The sequence below is a fragment of the Ammospiza caudacuta genome, chromosome 1 (genome assembly GCF_027887145.1).
Source record: "Ammospiza caudacuta isolate bAmmCau1 chromosome 1, bAmmCau1.pri, whole genome shotgun sequence".
Taxonomy (NCBI): domain Eukaryota; kingdom Metazoa; phylum Chordata; class Aves; order Passeriformes; family Passerellidae; genus Ammospiza; species Ammospiza caudacuta.
In genome coordinates, this window is record NC_080593.1 from 48,675,920 (window position 1) to 48,697,392 (window position 21,473).

The 21,473-nt window shown below is 39.4% G+C and overlaps 1 protein-coding gene across 4 annotated transcripts; it reads right to left on the bottom strand.

The window, feature by feature from the left end:
• Positions 1-3,120: 3,120 nt before the first annotated feature.
• MLH1 (mutL homolog 1) lies at positions 3,121-20,753 on the bottom strand. 4 transcript variants are annotated; one of them, XM_058800864.1, is made up of 19 exons: positions 20,614-20,753; positions 19,270-19,360; positions 19,043-19,141; positions 17,892-17,965; positions 16,740-16,812; positions 16,375-16,466; positions 15,002-15,044; positions 14,264-14,352; positions 11,946-12,058; positions 11,290-11,383; positions 10,615-10,768; positions 9,543-9,889; positions 8,624-8,772; positions 7,104-7,212; positions 6,195-6,258; positions 5,475-5,639; positions 4,522-4,614; positions 4,043-4,156; positions 3,121-3,517 (listed from the first exon to the last, which is right to left on the bottom strand). In XM_058800864.1, the coding sequence occupies exons 1-19, from the start codon at positions 20,718-20,720 to the stop codon at positions 3,350-3,352; spliced, it is 2,238 nt and encodes a 745-aa protein (XP_058656847.1). In that variant the 5' UTR covers positions 20,721-20,753; the 3' UTR covers positions 3,121-3,349. The 4 variants fall into 4 exon arrangements, with proteins under 4 accessions (XP_058656847.1, XP_058656856.1, XP_058656865.1 ...); XM_058800873.1 differs by lacking the exon at positions 20,614-20,753 and adding an exon at positions 20,229-20,262; XM_058800882.1 differs by lacking the exon at positions 19,270-19,360 and having other exon boundaries at positions 20,614-20,673.
• Between the last annotated feature and the right edge of the window lie 720 nt (positions 20,754-21,473).

A 21,473-nucleotide genomic window follows, 5' to 3' on the forward strand; every position in this document is an offset into this window, starting at 1 on the left:
ATATGCATGAAGATTTCATGGGCAAACCTGATTTGCTATTTCCTGTTTTGTTTAATACTACAAATGGGTTACACTGGAGCAGCCTCCTCTTAACATTTTTGTAGTGTACTTTGTTTAAATATGATTACTTCCTTATTTTGGAAATGACTTGATTTACTTCTGGAATTATTGTGCCTCATGCTTTCACTTCACCACTCACAGCAAAGCTCAGGCTGAGGGAGGTATTAAATGTTCTTGAGAAGCTGGAACTTCTGATTTGAAGCCTTCTAGTGCTCACCTGGAAGAGTGGCTGCCCTTTTCTTTTCAGCCTACCTGTTTACAGTATCTGTTTGTTTACTCCCATCTTCATTCATCCTGACTTGTGTGATCTGTTGCAGAAAGAAAATCTCTGCAGGAAGTTGTTGGGGTTTGGAAACTGGCAACAGAGTCTGTGGCTGACTTGCTGGCAGAGCTGCTGACAGGAGAGTTTACTCGTTAGAAAGTAAAGGGAACGGTTCCCATGTACTGTAATACCTCATGAAGATGTACCTTGTTGACATATGTATATTAGGTTGCCTCCCAGGTGGTATGAAAGTATTTGTCCACAATGTATTTTATTATTCAGTGATTCCTGAAGTTGATCTTCTAATGACTAGGTAATTACTGGAAAGTGTTGTCTTGTGTACCTAATCAAGAGACTGGTAATATAATGAAGTAAAACTTCTCTGTGGTGGAAGTATATTTAATAATTATTAGGTCTCACTAGATAAAATTATTTTATGTTATTGCTGTTTGTCATTAGTTTGTGTTTACTTTTTTTAACTCCATGCATTTTCTTTTTTTTTTAATGGATATGTTCACTTTCTAAAATAAAAATGTTAAAACATGAGTAATGCATTATGATATTTCATTGCTTTGTTAATAGAAAAATCTACATTTACCACACCTCTATATGTGGGGCAATAAGGACTCCAGCTTGCATAGATTTTGTGCAAAATGTTATAGTACTGTTTGGGACTCCCTACATGGCCTGTATGGAGGCCATGTTAGTGGTGGTGGCATATCACTTCTTTGCTGCATTGGCTTCAGTATGCCCTTCCTGAAGTTCTCTTCTGTAATTGCTGAATGAAAATAGAAGCCAGGACCAAGTTTATCCCTTACACTGCTTCAGAATAGCCAAGGTCTGTTTCAGAGGCTGCAGGTAAGAATGAACTATTAGAAGAAAGAGAAGAGAAACTGTGTAATTTAACAATGTTGGAATGTTCCTAACCAAGGATCTGGAGTATCTCTTATGAGGAGAGACTGCAAGAGCTGGGCCTGTTGAGTCTAGGGAAGACTGAGAGGGAATCTCATTATGCAGATAAATATCTCACAGGCAGGTGCCAAGAGGATGGTGCCAGGCTGTTTTTGGTGGTGCCCAGCGACAGGACAAGGAGCAATGACTGTAACCTAAAGCACTACAAGTGTCACCTCAACAGGAGGAAGAACTTCTTTCTATTAAGGGTGGCAGAGCACTGAACAGCTACCCAGGGAGTTCATGGAGTCTCCCTCTCTGGAGACACTCCAACCCCACCTGGATGTGTGCCTGTGTCACCTGCTCCAAGGGACCCTGCCTTGGCAGGAGGGTTGGACCAGATGATCTCCAGATGTCCAATCCAACCCTAAGGATTCTGTGATTAAATTCAGTGAGAAAAACACATCTGGGATAGGAGGGCAAAGGTTCCATTAAACCTATGAACTTCATCTAGATGCACAACCCATTACTTGAACATCTTCATTCTGCAATACGAAATTCCTCTGCATATCTAAGAAATTCAACCTATTCTCAGAGCCTGCTTCCTCCTGCAGTTCAGTACTTGGAAAAAAGGGGATTAATACAGAAATTGCAAAGCAGAACAAACCATAGGCACTGGTGACAGAAAATCCTTGGCGGGGGGGTGGTATTTTGTTACACCAGACATGAATAGTGATTGGCAGATGTCAGGTAAAGATTTTGCAAGCTTCTCCTAAATAAGCACCTTTCTTCCCGAGTGTATGGCTTGGATGCTCTGCATAGTGAATTAATTGAGATGCCATGTTTTCATACATGGGTCATTTGCCAAGGAAGTTACTTCCTTTGGTACATCCCCAGACAATTCTGGTTGCTGCCATGAGAAGCTGCGTCTCCTGTAAATCTAAAATGCATGTTATAGTATAGAAAGGAGTTAAAACACTCAATCTGGAATAATTTTGCCCACTCCTCTCAAACCTATTGTAAAACCTGCGAAGTTGACACAAAAACTATTACTCAATCCTGCCTCCCTGGGCAGGATTTCTGCTCTTCTTGAGTAGCCCTAGCTACATCTCCAGAACTTTCCACCAGTCTTTCCTTAAAAAAGCTGTTTGATTTTGATTCATATACAGGTGAGATGATTGTTCATGTCAAGGCCCATGGTAATGGACTAAATTGCTTGGCATGACTGTGACAGCTTTGTGCTCTTTGTAATGTGTTGGGTTTTCTTTTTGTTGGGCTTCAAAATGAGATTTAAGAAGTTTTGTTTCAAGAAGCAGGTCTGATCAAGGATTTAAAAGGAAAAATAGCCCAAGCAAGCTGTTAACCAAAGTAATACCATTACCTGCTTGTCATGTATCTATGACAAGAATGTTTTGATTGATGGTTTATTGCAATCTTAACTTCAAAATATACTTTGCAAGAAAGATTTCCTGCATTTTTTATGCAAAGGAAGTAGACCTCCCAAGCCCTAGTCATTAAATAGGAGACAATGAATATTATGTGTGCGTGCTCATTTACTATCTGCCAGGACATTCCCATTTCTATTCTCTGACTCTTTGATTAAAAGGGAAGGGATTTCCCTTATTTCTGCAAGGGCCCTGAAATATTGCAAGGCTAACTTGTGCAGTAACAGATGATTTTAAATCCTTTGCATGTACACTCCTATTGCAAGTACTGTCAGACAACCCTCATGCTTAAAACAAAGGAATGCAGGTAACCCGGTTTGATTTCCAGAGGCAAGCAAAGTTAAAGTATTCACATTTTAACTAAATTAAGCTCCATTTTCTTCCACAATCACTTAACCCAGTATATTTTCTTCAGCAGAAGTGTATTCTGTTAGCGAGACTGGTTAATAGGGAAACTCAGAGTTTAAGTGGAGATTTTATTTTAGGGATTTTCATTGGGGTTAGACACAGCAAAAATATTTTTTTTATACTTTGATCAACAGAAGGAAAATAGATGATTTACTGACATGTTAGCAGTTCAGTAGGGTACTAAATCCCCTCTTTCTTTCCTTTATCAAGATTCCAGCTTTAGCTTCTACTAAGAAAACTGAATGGTGTCTATCTATAAAAACAGTCTTTAATAACTGCTTGCTCAACATCTTTCAAAAACTTTATACAGGTCAGGCAGGTTAGCAAGCTGCAAAATGTTGCCATCTTCTGCAAAGTGTTTAGGAGGTAAAAGATGAGTCCTAAAAGCTTTGTAAAGCACATGTTCCACAGTCCATTTCCATGTTGTTGAACCAGACTCTGATTCTTCACTCTGAAATACAGGAAAACAAGGACAAACAAAATGAGGTTCTGTTTAACCAGAGGAGAGCATGCCTTAAAAACTTTACTATGTAAGACTACAGCAATTGTAAAATTCTGCTGGTATTAGAAAAGTTCATTCTATACAGTCATTTCTAAGCTCTGTAAAGTCACTTGCAGAATGGGTGAGCTTAACTAATCAATAGGCAGATATTTAGACACAATCGGGTAGTACTTGTAATTTATATGCATCCTTATTCTTCTATAGAAATACACCATAAAAAATACATTCCCAACTCAGAGGCCAAGGATGCTTGTAATAATATTAAGTACACTGCAATGCCCAAAGCTAAAAGGTTCCCGCAAGATGTATAATACTTCAGAAAATTTAAGCCACATTCTTTCAGAATCTTGCCACACTGCTACTTGATTCAGTTCCCTGAAAGAGCTGGTATTAGAAGTCTACATCTGAAAGAGCAGAAGTTTTCTGTATGTTGTTATTTCTCTGCTCACAGAACTAGTTACAGTATTCTAGTACCTGAGAGTTTGTTGGGTTGGTTTCCTCTATTATATACTGCTTTCTGATGGAGTAGAACATGGCTAGTTCTTTACTCAGGCTTTCAAAACACTCCTTTTCTTCATCCCAGTTTACCTGTTACAATAAAAAAAAGTAATTTTATAGAATCTGGGTATCAGACAGAGACCTAATATGGAAAATTATATAATATAGAGATTCTTAATAAGGAAAATTTATATTAATGTGTTGGCTATTTCTGTCCTGGTAAGGTGAAGTTATAGAATCAAAGAAGAGGGTAGAAATGCAGGCTTTTAAATCAAAATAGAGGCTCAGTCAGTCATTAGTTATGAATACAAAAGCAAAGCATAACTAATCAATAACCACAGAACAGCACCTGGAATGTGTACATTTAAGCTGCACCAGAAACTGAAAAGGCAGGCTGGAATTGCCTAAAGTAAAAAAAGTAATTGTGCATTAATAAAATCCTTTAGAGAATGTACCTCTGTGGCCAAGCGCAGGACAAACATAGGCAGTCCTTCCAGTGGTGGGACATAGTTGTCTATCAGAAGTGGCAACCCAGTAAGATTTCCTTCCTGCAAGGCAATACTGCTGGGTCAGTTAAAAAAAAGAAAAAAGTTCTTTTTTGCAGTAAATGCACCAAAGCTTATGTATTTTAAGAATGATACTCAGTGAGCCTTACAAGTGTTTAAAGCCCTGTCAGCCAGGCAGACACTGCCTGAAGAGAGTTATTGGTGGTGTTTAATTTCACAAGGCATGAATTAAGCCACTCAGCTCAGGGAGTGGCTGAATTCAACCTTCTCTAGCTCCAGGTTACACAGATGCCACTTCCCAGATGCCAGGCAAATATCCAAATGAAGTGCCTGGGCTTGATGAAGCTGTTCACTTTTGTATAAAGTAAGGGATGCCTTAAGCCACACAAAAAAAGACACATTGAGAGCACAGTGGTGCTGCAGCCCTGCCTGAACTTGAGAGCTGGTTAAGATGCACACCTTGTTGGTTAAGAGGTCTGCATTCTAGTTATAGAAGCAATGCTTGAATTATGGATTGCTCCAAGAGGCTGTGGAGTCTTCCTCAGTGCAGATATTCAAGAACCATCTGAACACAATCCTATGCCATGTGCTCCAGGATGACCCTGCCTGAGCAAGGACCCACTGTGGTAACTAATTAAATAGAAACTGTGTAGCAACCTTCTTACATGCAGCAAGTCCTGAGCATTTTAAATGAAAGGGTTATGCCACCTAAAATCTTACTGGAACTAGTTCTTAGTGATGGTAAGCACTGCAAGCAAACTACTGCAGTCATCTGTCACCAAAATGTAAAACTACGGAATCATTTAGGTTGGAAAAGACCTTTAAGATCTAATCCAACCATATACATAACATAATTCCAAGTCCACCATCTATTTACTATCAGAAGTAATAGCTGCAGTCACCTCATCAATTTCAAGAGAGAAATAATCTTTCAACATTTCAGACTTCTTTTTCAAAAACTCCACAATGTACTCAGCAAGCCCTTCTTTTGGGCCATCTTCTTCTGTCCAGCCACTTTCAGGATCTTCTAAAGCAAGCATTGAAAGCTCATATAAAGGAGCTGGCTCCTGAAAATGAAGAAGGCAAAACTTTGTTTAATGATCAGCACACTCTATTGGAAGGCTGTAACTTCTTCCTTCACATACTAATTAATTGTAATACACTATTTCTGGCCTGCAGAACTAACAGTTCTGTTTAACCAGTAATAAGTAACCAGGATAAAAATATATGAATTATGAATTTCTTTCTTCTTTTTCTGCCATCCACAATCCCACTGAGCACTGTGATATTTTACAGGATAAACACTGGCAATCAACACTGTATTTCTGCTGATTGTATATTCAAATTAATTATTTGTCCCAATGTAATGAGCAACAGCAAAACTTGTTGAATAACTACAACTGACACTAATAACAAGCAGGCATGATGACAATTTAACAGTAGCAGCTACAAGATTATTAAGTTTTCTACATTCTGTTCTTACTGAGAAACAAAACAACGTTCCTGTAATGGACAAAAGCCAACCTGACTGTGCAACCTAAACTATGCATTTGTCTGAAAGGACAGACATATTTAAATACATTTAAAAAAATCTATAGGATATAATGTAAAAGTATACTTACAGACAACCTTAAGACTCCAAAGTTTGCAAAGTCATAAATAAGTATCTGGTAGAAGAGTTCTTGGCTAAATTGAAGCACAAAAAGTAATTATATGGACAGGATTGCATATCTCCAAGTTACCATAATTAAGAGGGGAAAGTAAGGATCATCCTGGAAACATCAGATATCCATATCTAGTCTTATTTATAATGGTCTTACTTTAACTGAAGAGTTTAGGGGTTCACCTGCATTATCTAGATATTAACAATTAAATCTATTTCTTGGTTTCTGACATCATCAGCCACACTGGTGCAGAAAGGTTACATACTCAAGTATCCAATCCCTATCAATTTATTCCCTGATAATTTGTATTTCAACTTCTTTACTCCTTTACAGCACTGTAAGAAATGCAAAGGAACTGGGAAATTAATGGACATGTCCATCTCAAGTCTATTCTCTGACTTGTTACAAAAATTTATGCAGCTGAGCCTGTAAGGCTGGCACAGGCAAAATTACAAATTTCATGTCCTGCAGATACTCTTTAACCCAACTGGATACAATGTTTTCCAGCAATTTTCTGAAGCCTCTGCTTTATACAATGTGCTGTAGATGATCCTGCAGCGAATCATGAGGATGATCATAGGTTATCTAGATCATCATGAAGCAAGAAAAAGCCTTTCCCTTCCCACTGTCTGTGAGCACACAATACAGTAGTTGGCATTTTAATGACACTGATTCCCTGCAGCTTTTCCCAAGTGTGCCAGACTTGTTCCCACTGTTCTGAATGGACTGCTTAATCTTTATCCTCATGACTTTTCATACAGGCAACAAGAGAACAATGTTCTTTTCCCTGTCATTGCCTTCCTTCTTCTAATTAGCTTCACAATTGTTGCTTATTTCAGCTGCCAACAGGTGTAATGACTCTTTTACCTGAGTTTTGTTGTGTTGAGAAGGTACAGTTTTGTCTGGTACTGGGCCAGAGCCCACTGAGGACTGACACAACCAACAAATGTGTGCTCATGCAGCATCTCCTGGAGTTCTGAAACAACAGAGAGGTGGGGAAGAAACAAAAGACTGTAATTTCATAGTTGCAACCCTGCCCTCATTTATTTAGTTGAGTGGATTGTGTCTTTTTAGCATGAAAGTCTCAGATACTGTTCAGTGACTCTTACACCCCTGCTTCTTCTTATATCCTTGTATGACCAATTATTCATAAGTTTTGAAATATTAATATTTTTAATATTAATAAAAAAATACTCATACTATTAAAGTGTAAGGAAGAAGAGTTATTTAACATTTAAACTACAAATGCAAATTAGAAAAAAAAAATTAAAGTTCCTTTGTTTGAATAGCCTTCCAAAATTATTTTCCAGCCACAGGAGATTGGTGAAAAAACTGCAGGTGTAAACCAGCTTTGCAACACAATCTAGATATTATCAAAGTAAATTCTAGAGGTGTGGTAGAATAGGTCCATAATATTTTTTTCATAATTTCTTTTATTTCTCTTACAATTTTTTTTTTAATATGTATAAGTGAGAAGACTGGGAAAGGTATAAGAAGTCAGATTTCATAAAAGGGTTCCTTTTAGACCTTCCATAAAAAAAAATTCACTAGTTGCCATCCTTGGGAGAAACCTTATTACAGATGTTTGGCACTGCAGTCACAGCATGTACAAAGCACTATGCTAATTTCACTAATTCCACTGCTATGTTTTCTAAAGGAATGTAACAGACCCAGAAAAGATTTCTCTCTTCCCAAAGTCTCTTTTAGGTACTTCTTACAGATGTGAAGATGATACACAACCTCAGGCAGCTTCACAAGTTTTATCATGAATTTTAAGATATTTTTGGGTATTTTAAGGTTCTGAGACAACTCTTTGATTTCAATATTTAAACAGTGACTGTCAGATATGGAATTATTGGGTCAGAATTAGCAGTCTTCTGCAAAATGTTTACTGAAGCACAAATAAAGTAAAAATTCATGCTTTCTAAACTTTAAGATTCTTATCAATTTATAGAAAAGTTACTTATTACAGATGTCTGTGTGGAGCATCCCCAATTCTTACAACCAGAAAAATCAAAATAAATCCAACAAAAGCCCTGGAATGTAAGATTCCTAGCATTTAGAGATATGAATAATAAGGGTATGAGTCAGTGTAACTTGCCTTCAGAGGCAACTGAGTTAAGAGGGAAACACCCTAGAAAGATTCACAAACCTTTTACCTTTGTCTAAAACAACTCTTAACAAAAAAGAGAGTATTTCATAAGTCTCACCATTTCAGTGGAATGGATAAAAATAAAAATAAAAATAATAAAAAGCAAGTTTTTCTTAAAAACTTGCTTAGCAGCACAGTAAGCTCCCTGGGCCTCCTTTTAAATACCTTTTCCCACTTTGATCAGTCATATTTAGCGGTGGAATAACAGTAATTTTGAGAAACAAGTCATGCTTACTTGCATGTGCCTGGCTACTGATTTCCTCCTGGAGAGTCAACACACTGGTCAAGTTGATAATTCTTCTTCTAGGGGTGCAGGCAGCAGTCATGTCCTGTCTGGTGTCATCTTTCTCCAATTCTACATCCATGTCTTCCCGTGGTCTCTTCCTACAATACCAAAACAAAAGGAATTATGTTAAATTCTCCTATCACTTAAGCCAAACACAGCAACAGATGAGATGCACAATTCACATGCTGTATGTTAACACAGGAAATGCAGACAGTTTCCCAGAAAGACAGTTTTATTTTGCTTCTGAGGAATAATTTGTTAGGAAAGGGTAGTTCAGAATTTTAGGAGAATTTGTGACACCAATACCAATCACCTTAGGCAGCTGTTGCTTAAGCACCAAGCAAATTTGGCCTTAAAGGACACATCAAAAATGTTCCTATTTCTAACAATTTTTTTCCATACCCATTTTTCTGTAATACTGGGGAGAGGGAATCAGATTCCCTCAGAAGACGTTGGCCTCTTGAAACATCTTCTACAGGAGCTATAAAAAATTTATAGCACTTTAGCTTTTACTAGGGAAATGCCTGTCAAATTCAGTGATATAGTTTCTATCCCTCAGAAAAGGAAGGGTTCCAGAAAGAGACAGACCAGCATGATCTCCCTAAACTAATGCCACCATTTACACTCCTTCCTGCCTTTCAGTATGCATAGAAACACTATTCCAGTCACAAAATTTATCACAAGTTATATGATTTACAGTTCACAGATTAGGTTTAATTTCTCAATAAAACATCATGAAGTTATTCTTGATAATTTTTCCCTCCTGTAAAAGCAGAACCCCAAAGAGATCAGAAAAATCTATAGTTTCAGAGCTATGCCATGAAATAAATAGGTAGCCTTGCCCCAGTTCAGGAAAGGTGGGACCTACCTAGAAGGCACAGTCTCAGGGAACAAGTGTCCACTCTCTGGCTGCACTGCATCCTCCTGAACATCAACCATTTCAACCAGGTCACTGACTTCTTCCATTTCAGCATCCTGGGGCCTCTCTGCACCCTTTGGAGGTCCTGCCTCAACCTCTGCTGTCACTTCAGTGGTGCCTGCACTCAGGGGGTTGTTCACTGGCTGAAGAAAAGCATCCAGTTTCTGCTCTCGGGAATCAGTGCGGACCATCTGATGTGCATAAACTTTATCACTGCTTCCCTTGGTGACCACTGAAGAGTTTGCTGCTGATTTTACAACGTCATTGGAAAAGCAGTCAGCCCCTGGAAGCAATGTCTTCATTCAGACATGAGGAAGCAAAGAGAAGAGATTGAACAATAAGAAAAGAAGAATTAGAAAGATTAGTCACACTTCTCACTGTATCTTACTGCCCAGAGGCAAATTTGAAACCCCCAGCAACACAGTGTCAACTGCTTAAAAGGCCACAAGCTTTGCACTTGCTATCCACATGGAGTGAATATCATCATCTTGGCCGTTAAAATCAATAGTTACCATTCCTGTCTCAAAATAAAAAATCTTTAATGTAAAAAAAAAATCACAAGGAAATTAGTTTGTATAAAAATTATAGTAATTCTTATGCTATGCTTCACATAAAGAAAGAGTAGAGTATCTTCCTGACTTTTTTTCTGGTAAGATTAAATCCAAATGTTACCAAATACACAGAACAGTTTCTTCAATCACATCTTCTTCACATAAACCAGGACAGAATAAAAAAAAACCAATTTACCACATTGAAGGCTAATATAAAATTAAGACAACTAATCAGGTACTTGACAGAAATGTATTTAAAATGTTCTCATAGTTTTTCTCCTCTCTTTTGCCATATTGTTATCAGTGGTATTTTAAAGTAACTTGGTAACTTGAAACAGAGCAAAGATCTAAAGGTACCACTACAACACTGATAAGTGCCATATCTGCAAAGATTTTACTATTGAACAGAGTAAATTATCCCTGATCATTAAAATAATGCAGAACTGCCATCACTACATAGATGTCCTCACCTGAGTGAAGTACATCCTTGAGGAATTAGAGCCCAATAACTTGCTCTCTACGTGTTGTTGCACACGCTCCAGAATACTGTCTTCGTGAAGAAAATGGACTTCGTGTTTTGTAGGATGCACATTCACATCTACATTCTGGGGGGCTATTTCCAGGCTGCAAAATGTTTTAAAAGAAGTTAATCTAAAATATCCCATGGATGGCAGAGAAATCAAAAATTGGTTCACATTTGTCAGGCTTGGGAATGTTATTCCACACAAAGAAGTCAAAATGATCATGAAACCTGCTGAAGTTATATTACAGTTAGACTTGTTTAGATAATTAAAACATAATCCAAAATCCCTCACCATAATGAGCTTACATAGGTAAGCTTAAATCAACCTCTGCATTGTACAACTACAAAAACCCACTTTTAGAAATATCTTTTACTTGCAGTGTCTCATGAATTAATAGGAAAAGACTTCAGCTGAAATTACAGATACTCACTACTGCTAAAAATAAGGCCTGTCTTCTTAGGATTTCCTTAATGTTATTTAATTATCTCCTGCCTGAAGATTAATTACCTCAGTGCAATGCTTAACGCTATCATGAGGAACAGAAATGTCCTTCTAAACCTACTCACCCTAGTTCTATCCTACAGGACAGTATTAAAAGGCTACTTCTTCCTATTACTTTACCTTAAGTATAGGAATGGGTGCGTGCTTTTTGGCAAATAAGCAGCGTACACAGTTTCTATGGCTTTGCGCATAGCGGCTGACTCTACCAACCGATCTGAAACACAGAACACAGCGCTGTTTCCAAGGAGCCACCACAGCCTGCACAGTGCCCAGCTCCTCCTTCTGACAAACATCTCCAATCTTTGTGCCTCCAAAGGGAGTCTGTTATACCCAATTTCCCCCAGGGCCTATTTATTCTTCATATAAACCCAGGAATAGACAGTATTTTTCTCAACATGTTTTACACTTAAAGGTATTTTTTCCCACAAATACTGAAATAACCAGGCTACCTTTCATTATTTCATACAGTCAACCCATGCCAGTGTTGCTACAGAAGAGAAATCAATCTGTGTAAGCTGGCAGGACACAGCCATAACCTCGATACACCAAAGCTTCTTTAGGTCCAGTCTTGGCTATTTTCCACTAAATACAGTGCCAAGTGTGATGCACATTACAAATTGAAAAACACTTTAAGATTTACAATTAACTATAATATTTATTCTTAAAAATGTTTTTAAGAATGCTCATGCACTTTGTAGGTCATCAGAAAGTTTTGTTCTTTTGATTATGTAAGCAACATATGACTGTACGAAATGCTGGCTTTTTTTTAAACTTACGGTTTATGAAGAGCAAAAATATACATTTCTTCACAGAGTAGTTTGCATTCGTGATGTAACCTTTCATTTTAAAGGCCAGATTTGCATCTTCACAGCCCACTTCTATGAGTTCCCTATTAAGTTTGACAGAAACACAAACAAAAAGATTAATTCTTCTGTTGATATAAATTTTAAACAGTACTCACAAGCAATGATATTCTGTTTTGCCAGTTGGCAGGGTCAGCACAAAAGACACAGGCACCAACTTTAAGGGAAGAGTGTAATTAACTACAGTTCAAAATGGCAAAGAATTACAGAAGGATAATAAAAGTAATGCACCTAATCATTACTATAGAAGATTAAGAAGATATATCACCAGTTACCCTAACACTTTACCATCATCCAGATACATACATCAGCTGAGGAGCCCTGGTCACAGCAAAGGACTGGGGAACCACTCCTGGTAACTGGGAAACCCTACACAGTGTGTCATCACAGGGCGTCTTCACCACACACAGGTGAAGACTCCACCTTTGATGGGAAAGGGTCCAGCTTTTATATTGTTGAATAAAATGCTCACATAATTCTAATGCAGAAACATCTGGTTTCATTCTCCTCTTGGGTTCCACCCAAAGCCTGGCCAGGGCTCAAGGAGGAACCAAGGGAGTTGGCTTTGTCCATATACCTCCAAACAATGTCAGATGTCTGATTTCATGGCCTTGTCCATCCTCTAAATATGGAAAGAAAAATATGTTCTTATCACACTACATATTTTGCTAATGATCATGCATATTTTGGTAATGAGCAGATACAAATATCATATAACATATGGTTGGAAGGTTCATCTAAAGGTCAACTTTGGCTTAGGGCCTATTACTCAAGTCTCACTACTTCATATACTGATACATCTTCTATCACAGTTAATGAAAACATTAGAATTATTTGAGGGACATGGTAATTATTTAACCTAAACTGCATCATTTCCTCTTCTTAAGTATAAACAGGTAATGTTGTGTGGTTGGAATCTGTAAAATTACCTCCATTATCTTTTTAATACTGTCACATATCACAATATCCAAAGCATTATAATCTATTGATAATTCCAGTATGCATTTCATTGTTTAAGTCATTGACAGTGATTGACAAGAACCCTTCAAAATTGTCTGCAGCCAAGGAAGAACAAACATTTTTTTTTTGGACTACTTTGTCCACTATTATCAGTCTAATATGTCTTGGTGGTCTGTTAAGAAGTCATTAAAACGTAAAAACTCTCTTGCTCATGCACATAGATCCTAATGTTAACTATTTTCATAACAGTTTTAATAATTTTAATAATACATTAGTCAAGGAAAATCCACTTCAGCACTTTGTGAGCACAGCTTTCTAGGAAGGCATTATGCCAACTTCTAAAGTTAACACAGAACAGACTTAAGGGCTACTGCTACTTATTTCCAATTTAACCTCAATATATATATCAAGTGCCATTTGTTCAGTTCTTAACACCATCTTAAACTGGGTAGATTGCTGTTTGAAAAGAAATTATCAAAACATTTACTTTGAAATCATTATCAAATGAGCTACTATCCATAGTAGAAAAAAACAAATGCACAGCAAAGAAATACATGTAACACTGCAAACCTCATTACTTCGCAGCCTCTCTATTTTGCTGTGCTTCCTAAACTGTTTTCATGAATTAGAAGTTACATCCATTAAATGTGAAGCTTGACTTCAGTCAGTGACAGAACAGAATCAAAGTGACACCCAGCTGTTCATGGGACAAATACATACAATGGATTCTTCACAGCTGAAAGTCTCATAAAGAGAATTTTTCCTAAAATGGCAGATACATCTTCAAAAGATGATCTTTTAGTTTTTTGATTTTTCTATCTGATTTACACAGCTTCAACTAATGTAGCTTTTGTCAAAATAAGAAACCATAATATTTCAGAAAAAAACAATATGAGTAGCTTCCAAATTTATCAGGTAGCAGACAGTAAGAAGAGGTAAGATGTTCATGGTATAGGAAGAGGCCAGGAACTTGTAGAGAACACAGGTTTGGCTTGCTGTTTTTACATGAGCAGAGAAAGTTACAAGCAGATGGTTCCTTTTCAGTGCATTAAAGGAATAACTTTGCAACTTTCCTCTCCCTTCGGTGCACAAAAAAAAGGCACACATTCTGAAAAGAAGGAAGAGCTCTCTAATTGCAGCACTCCCTCTTCTCTGAAATTAACCATGAAGGAAGCAATAAAGGTTATCATAAGCCCATGGTCTTTAAAGAGAAAAGGGAGGGTGATTCACTGGAAAGCCTCATATCAAAAGGAAATTTAACATCAATGTACCTGCTAACAGCATTTCCAAAGATGGCCCTGATGTTGTCCACTGTTGAGGCATTGGATAAGGTTCTAACATCTGACATGGTGTCACCTTGCTAAAGAGAGCAGGAATGAGTATCAATCAATTCATCTTTCTGGAGGAAGTTTTAGAAATACTTTAAATTAAGCAATAACATTTCTAAAAAAAACTACAGGGAATAACAGAACGTCATTATATTGTTTTGTATTATTTACTTATTCATGTTCAGAAAAGCAATGGATGGTAAATGGTACATGTTTACAAGATCAGCTAGAGCACATCAGACCCACTGAGGCTAGTAACTCCCCCCTGGAAAGTGAGAAACACTTCATTTACTGAACTCAGTTCAGTAAACAATTATCAAGAATGGCACAGAACAAAGATAATCTACCCCAGCCTCTTTCATACAGCACTTAGTAATCAGGCTCTCCAGAGAAGCTGAAACAACACATAAAGCTCAACCAAATATACCATTGGCCACAGAATCCTCCAAACTCCTGACAAATATATTTTTGTCTTGTTTACTTCTAACTGATGTGCTTTCTATCCAAACTGCACCAACACACCCTTCAACATTTCATTATAAGGAAAGGGCTCTCTGTGCTGATCCTGTTGCAAAAGACACGGTGCAAATTTTCTGGCATTTTCAGATATACATATTATGTATATATACACACAGGCACATACAGACACACAGCAAAGTTACAAAAACTTTATCTACACACCTTTTTAACTGAAAAGCTGATGCCTGAGTTATGGATGGCATACCTGAAAAACAGGTAAAGGTAAGTCTGCATTATGTGGAACAAAAGGTAATTGTTTCCCTTGACTGGTGAAAAGCAGCTAGTAATGGGGGCCAGCAATTTCACTTCCCGTTAGACAGTAATGCAATTTGAGCCAAGCGGAGCTTTTGCAAACTGAATAGCTTTAAAAAAAAAAAAAAAAATTTAAAAAAGTGTGTCCTATTTAGAACTCGACTATAACCATAGGAAATTCAAGGATCAACTTCTACAGACCAGTTTTTTCAGTTTCACTGAACTGGTTTAACTAAAAACCCCATCAAAAGATCCTCAGTATACCAAAATCAAGTTTCAACTACTACGGAAAAGCATCTGAATAATGGCTGGCCCACCCTTCTAGCTTCCCCTACCCAGACAGTTCAGCTATCTGTGATCCCACAGCTGAGATCTGATACACTACAGCTGTGTAATCCTGGCTCAAATTTCTAGGGAAATTACTGCACTGTGAGAAAAAACACACCAAAGAACCTTGCAAGATGAGAAATGTGAAAATGCAGACCAAAGTTTGCTGTGACTGTGAACTCAGTAACTCAAGACAAAAAACAACCCCCAAAATTAAGTAATAGAAAAATCCTAATGAGAAAGAACAACCAATGAGCTGGAGGGCTGTAACTCAGCAAGACTTCAAATCATCCTGTTTGACAGAGCAGCAGGATCTGACCCTCCACCTCCTGGCTGAAGTCTGCCTGAGCCGGTAGAGACTCCTGAATAGTTCATTTAGGGAATAGGCTAAACCTTGGTATACAGTCTTGCTTCTCCCTGCTACCTTTTGTGTCTTCTGAAAGCATAAAGCAGTTCTTTTGCTGAAATTGTGCAGATCCTGCTTGCAAGACCTCTGCACTCTATGGAAGACTGCAGTAGTAGCAAAAGAGCAACCAAGGGGTCTAGGAAGGGAATATCCAAGAACTAAAATATTACTCCTTTTTAGGGATGTGAAGTTGCCATTCAGCTTTTCTGTATTCAGCCAAATCTCAATGCTCCTGAGCACTTTTTACATTAATTCTATTCAGCCCAGGTACATTTAAAGTTCACTCATTCAAGTCCATCACCATTTATTTGCTGGAATTCTTACAAATAATTAATAGACAGAATACACTACTTCCTATCTGGATTTTTCACACCAAATTGGACTGACTGTTATCTGACACTGCATACTAACAAATAGTTAAAAAAAAAAACATAAAATCACCACCACCAACAACAAAATGACACCAAACACACAGTTGCTAGTCCCTCTGAAGAACCCCAGTATTCCCCATGGCAGCATATAAAACTGAGAGTCTCCTATTTTAGTTTACCTGCTAACAACTTCTAGTATTTTTGCATATTCCTCATTTGGATTCTTTAAAGCCTTCCTTCTTGTATTTACATTGTAAAAAAGATCTTCAACCTACAAAGAAAAAGTTCACAATTAAAAACAATTTTTAAATTTCTCTCTTACTACAGAATTAATTGAAATCCATCCTGTTAATTATTATTTTATATATAAATTTTCTGAGAATACTTTGGTTTATGAAAAATCAAATTTCAGTGTATTCCTTAACTCCCTAGGTTCACCTAACAAACTGCAACTTCAGAGAGTATATACTGTTATGTGCCTCACAATGTAATTGGTGCAAGGGGAACAGAAAAGGAACAAGAGAGAACAGGCACAAAAACCTACTGTGATCTGAGTTCCTTGGTTTCCAGCACAGGGCTTCGGAGGGGCTTTGATTTTTCCATCACTGTAAGTAGCTCTACGAAGAAAATAAGAAGTTGTCAGTCATCCAGATTTACAGGAGGGCAGACATGGACAGATGAAAACAGAGGATGAAAACAAAAGAAATCCCATCATTGTCACACTCCTCCCAGCAAAGCATTTGGGACACTGAGAATTAGCTTCCTCCACCTTTCTGCTAGAGCAAAACTGTCTTCATTGATTGTAAGAGCCAGAGGGGAAGTGGGAGAAAGGGAATAATAGCAGAGGAAAGGAGGCAGATCATGGCATATGCATTTTGAAATTCTATTACTGAGACTTTTCCTCCAAAGGCAAGACTACTGCATTTTTTTCTTTCTTTAGTAGCTAGACACAGCCTAATAACAATTATTCCACAAGATTTTAGAAATTCTTGACTTTAGTCTAAGATCTGTTTTCTTTGACACTAACAGGATTTTGAGCATAAGAGATTTGTGACCCATAGAGGTCTTTCAGCTAACAAAGTTATAATGATCCATAAATTCAAAGCATATACTTTTTCTTTCCCTCTAATATACCCTGAATGTTTAATGCAAGAAAGGCCACAGTTGCACAATCTTTTGAAAAACCAAGATCCAGAACATCTCTGTTTCCACTCCCTTTTCTTAAAGGTAATTAAGAAATTAATGGAAAAGCTTATAATTTAGATTAAGTTTTCAAAAGAATATCCAAAACTCTTTTTGGAGAGGATAAAGCACATATCATATCATAAAGGTAAGATAACAAACTAAGTGCAAGTTCCTGTGCTGAGACTTGTGAAATTTGCTAGACATGATGGCCGTAATATACATGCAATTTATTATTCTGAAATGTAGAAAAACAAATGTTTAACCTACATTAGCTACGGAAATAGAAGTTCTTTCAAGATTTCCTGCCTCCCCACGCTACCTCCACCAATTTTAAAATACATTATTAAGCTAAAGCTTACCTTTACAATTTGAAAAAAATATATTTTCTCACATTCCAAGTCTTTTTGATACCTGTCCTTACCAAACCCTCCTCCATAACAGGAGCTCTGAAACTGATACATCTGTTTGTTATTGCATGCAGCAGAAGTCACCAGGGTAATAGGCAGCATACCTGAATGCACACTTTGCATCAGCTGTTTTAGTTGTTACTGTAACATGGGCAACATGGCTGATGCTAGCCAAGGCCTAGGAAAAGAGAAAACATCTTTGTAAACCTTGCTCTGCACAATGCTGAGGCATGTCCACACCTTAAACACCATCACTAAATTTCAATATACCACTAGCAAGTAATTAATAAAAATATTTACAAGGAAATTGCAGGTCAGTAAAGCTTAAACAAATTTTAGTATCTATAATACTAAACTTCCAGTCGTTTTATCCAGGAGATTGTTCTGGCTTCCCCAATATTTTGTTATCTTGATGATGCAAGTGGTTAAACGTGTAGCATAACTAAAAGAAATTTGCAAAATTATTACAGTTGTGCCTTTTTCTTTTTCATGTTAACTAGAAAGCAGCTGGAAGATTTTAGCTGCTACTCTCTCACTCCTGCCCAAGTTCTTCTTTTGACTGTAAGTAATATTACAACGTTAGGTGACAATGGTTTTCCTGGAAAACTCACTGGACACGTCTACACAGATGAAACCAGCCTCAGGATCAGATTCCACTGGCTGTGGAGATGATTATGTTGAAAGTGTGTGAGGAGAGGACCCAAGCAGTCTGCTCTCTGGAGCATGTGAGCATCTATGTATCTGAGCACAGGACAGACACTCATATATCTTATTCATTAGGGAAAAGCTAAACTCATCCTTGACTGTTCTTCCAGAGTTTAGATACAGTCTGTGAGAGTATGAAAAACCAGTATATCTGTGGGTCAGAGACACTAACCTTGTCTAGCAGCAAACACCACTGTACATTTTGCACATTTACTTTTAAGTGTGGTATTTAGACAAATGTCTGACATCAAAGATTCACCTCCCACTCAAATCCTCCACTGTCTTTTACCTGTACATTCTTGAATCATCATTTGAGAAGAGAGGCATTGTTTCAATTAAGAAAAATCTTATTCCAGAATGCAAAAAGAATATATACCTCCCTATAGGCATTCACCTAATCTTGACATGTATTTTGAACTATATTCACTTGGCAGACTCTCTCAGCAAACAGAAGCTTCTGTAAAGAGTACTGGGAATGTGATACTATGCAGAACCCACTACAGCAGAATAATAGCAATGAACAGTTTCAAAACCTTGATGAAGAGCTTACCTCGCCCCTAAAACCATATGTAGAAATGCTAGCCAAGTCTTCAAATTTTTGCAGTTTACTCGTAGTAAATCTCTCACATACGATGTCGAGATCTTCTTTCTATGTGAAAGGGACAAGAAACAATCATTTTCTGAGTTTTTTTAAGATCAGAAACACTTATAAATTGAAATAATTTTTAAAAGGTAGTATCAAACAGCAGCATACACCTGTCAACTTTGTTTACTTACTCTGATACCACAGCCGTTATCTTGAACCTGGATGAACTTCAAACCACCTTCTTTAACTACTACCTGGATACTCGTAGATTTAGCATCCAAACTGCAGAAACAAAGAAAGCAATTTCAACCCCAGAGCTCTGTTTAATATCTTTATCCATGACCTGGACGAGGGGATTGAGTGTAGCCTTATTCAGTTTGCGGATGACACCAAGTTGGGCAGAAGCACTGATCTGCTGGAGGGTAGGAAGGCTCTGCAGAGGGATCTGGACCAGCCAGATTGATGGGCTGAGGCCAGTGGTTTGAGGGTCAACAAAATAAAGTGCCAGGTCCTGCCCTTGGGTGACAACAACCCCATGCAGTGCTCCAGGCTGAGGGAAGAGTGGCTGGAAAGCTGCCATGTGGAAAAGGACCTGGGGGTGCTGCTCTACCAGCTGGCTGAACATGAGCCAGTGAGTGCCCAAGTGGCCAAAAAGGCCAATGGCATCCTGGCCTGTATCAGCAATAGTGTGGCCAGCAGCACCAGGGCAGTGATTGTCCGCTATACTCAGCACTGGTGAGGGCACACCTCAAACCCTGTGCTCAGTTTTGGACCCCTCTCTACATTGAGGGGTTGGAGAATGTCCAGAGAAGGGTGACAGAGCTGGGGAAGAGTCTGGAGCACAAGGCTGATAAGAAGCTGGGAGGGAGGGAGCTGGGGGCGTTTAGCCTGGAGAAAAGGAGGCTCAGGGAGGGATCTTATTGAGAAGGAACTACTTATTTCTCTCACCTCCCTGAGAGGAGGTTGTACCAAGGTGGGGGTTGGCCTCTGCTCCCAAGGAACAAGTGATGGGTAAAGAGGAAATAGCCTGGACTTGTGCCAGGAGAGGTTCTGATTGGATATTAGGGTGGTCACAGAAAGGGTGGTCAAGCATAGAAAAGGCTGCCCAAGGAAGTGTTTGAGTCGCTGACCCTGGAGGTATTTAAAATACCTGGAGATGTGGTGCTTAGGGACATGGCTTTGGAGTGGTGGTTTAATGGTTGGACTTGGCGATCTTGGAGGTCTTTTCCAACCTAAATGAATCTATGAATCCTTAACCTAGCACCGAAAGCAGACAATTCACAAGTTTCTCAAACAACGACAAAACAAGCCGGAACACAAAAGCAGACAGACACGCGGCTTTCCAAGCGGAGCTGCTTCCCGTAGGAGCACACGCAGGCACCGCCCCTCCTCGGCACCCGGGCTCCCGCTCGGCCCTGGCTGCCCGCCGGGACGCGGGGCCGGGACGCGAGGCCGGGACGCGGGGCCAGCCCCGGCAGAGCCCCCCCGCCCCACGCAGCGCGGCCGGGCAGCGGGAGGGGCCGTCCCCGCGTTACCAGTTCTCGATCATCTCCTTGATGGCGTTGGCCGGCCTCTGGATGACCTCGCCGGCGGCGATGCGGTTCACCACGGCCTCATCCAGCCGCCGGATGACGCCGGCCATGGGCGCCGCCGGCCGGGAGCCGCGCTCACCCCACCGCCGAGGCCGGGCGGGAAGCGGGGCGGGAGGCGGGGCTCGCCGCCGGGGAGGGGCGCGCCCCCTGGCGGAGGGAGGCCGCGCTGAGGGAGGGGAGGCCGGGCCGGGCCGGAGCCGCCGGGGCCGCGGCCCGCACGGGGCCCCGGGTGTGTCCGACCCGGGTGTTCCGCGGCACAGCGGGCTGTGCCTGAGCCAGCAGGGTCCCTGCGGCCTAGAAACCAGTGGGCGTTACATACCAGCAATGTACCCCGGTGATACCCTGGGGTACATTGCCAGCAGGTCGAAGGCGGTGACCCTGCCCCTCTACTCAGCCCTGGTGAGGCCACGTCGGGAGTGCTGTGTCCAGTTCTGGGCTCCTCAGTACAAGGACACCTGGAGCTCCTGGAGCAGGTCAAGCAGAGGGCAACAAGGTTGTCTGAGCATCTCTCTTACGAGGACAGGCTGAAGAAGCTGAGCTTGTTCAGCCTTGAGATGAAATGACTGAGATTGGACCATATTAATGTGTATAAATATCTAAAGGATGGGTGCCAAAGAGATGGAGCCAGGTCCTTCTTGGTGGAGCCAAGCAATAGGATGAGAAAGGCAATGGGCAGAAACTAATGCACAGGAAGTGATGCACAACTGAATATGAGGAAGAACTTCTTTACTGTATGGGTGACTGAGCACTGGAACAGATTGCCCACAGAGGTGTGAAAAACGCCAATCACTTGTTTTTAAATT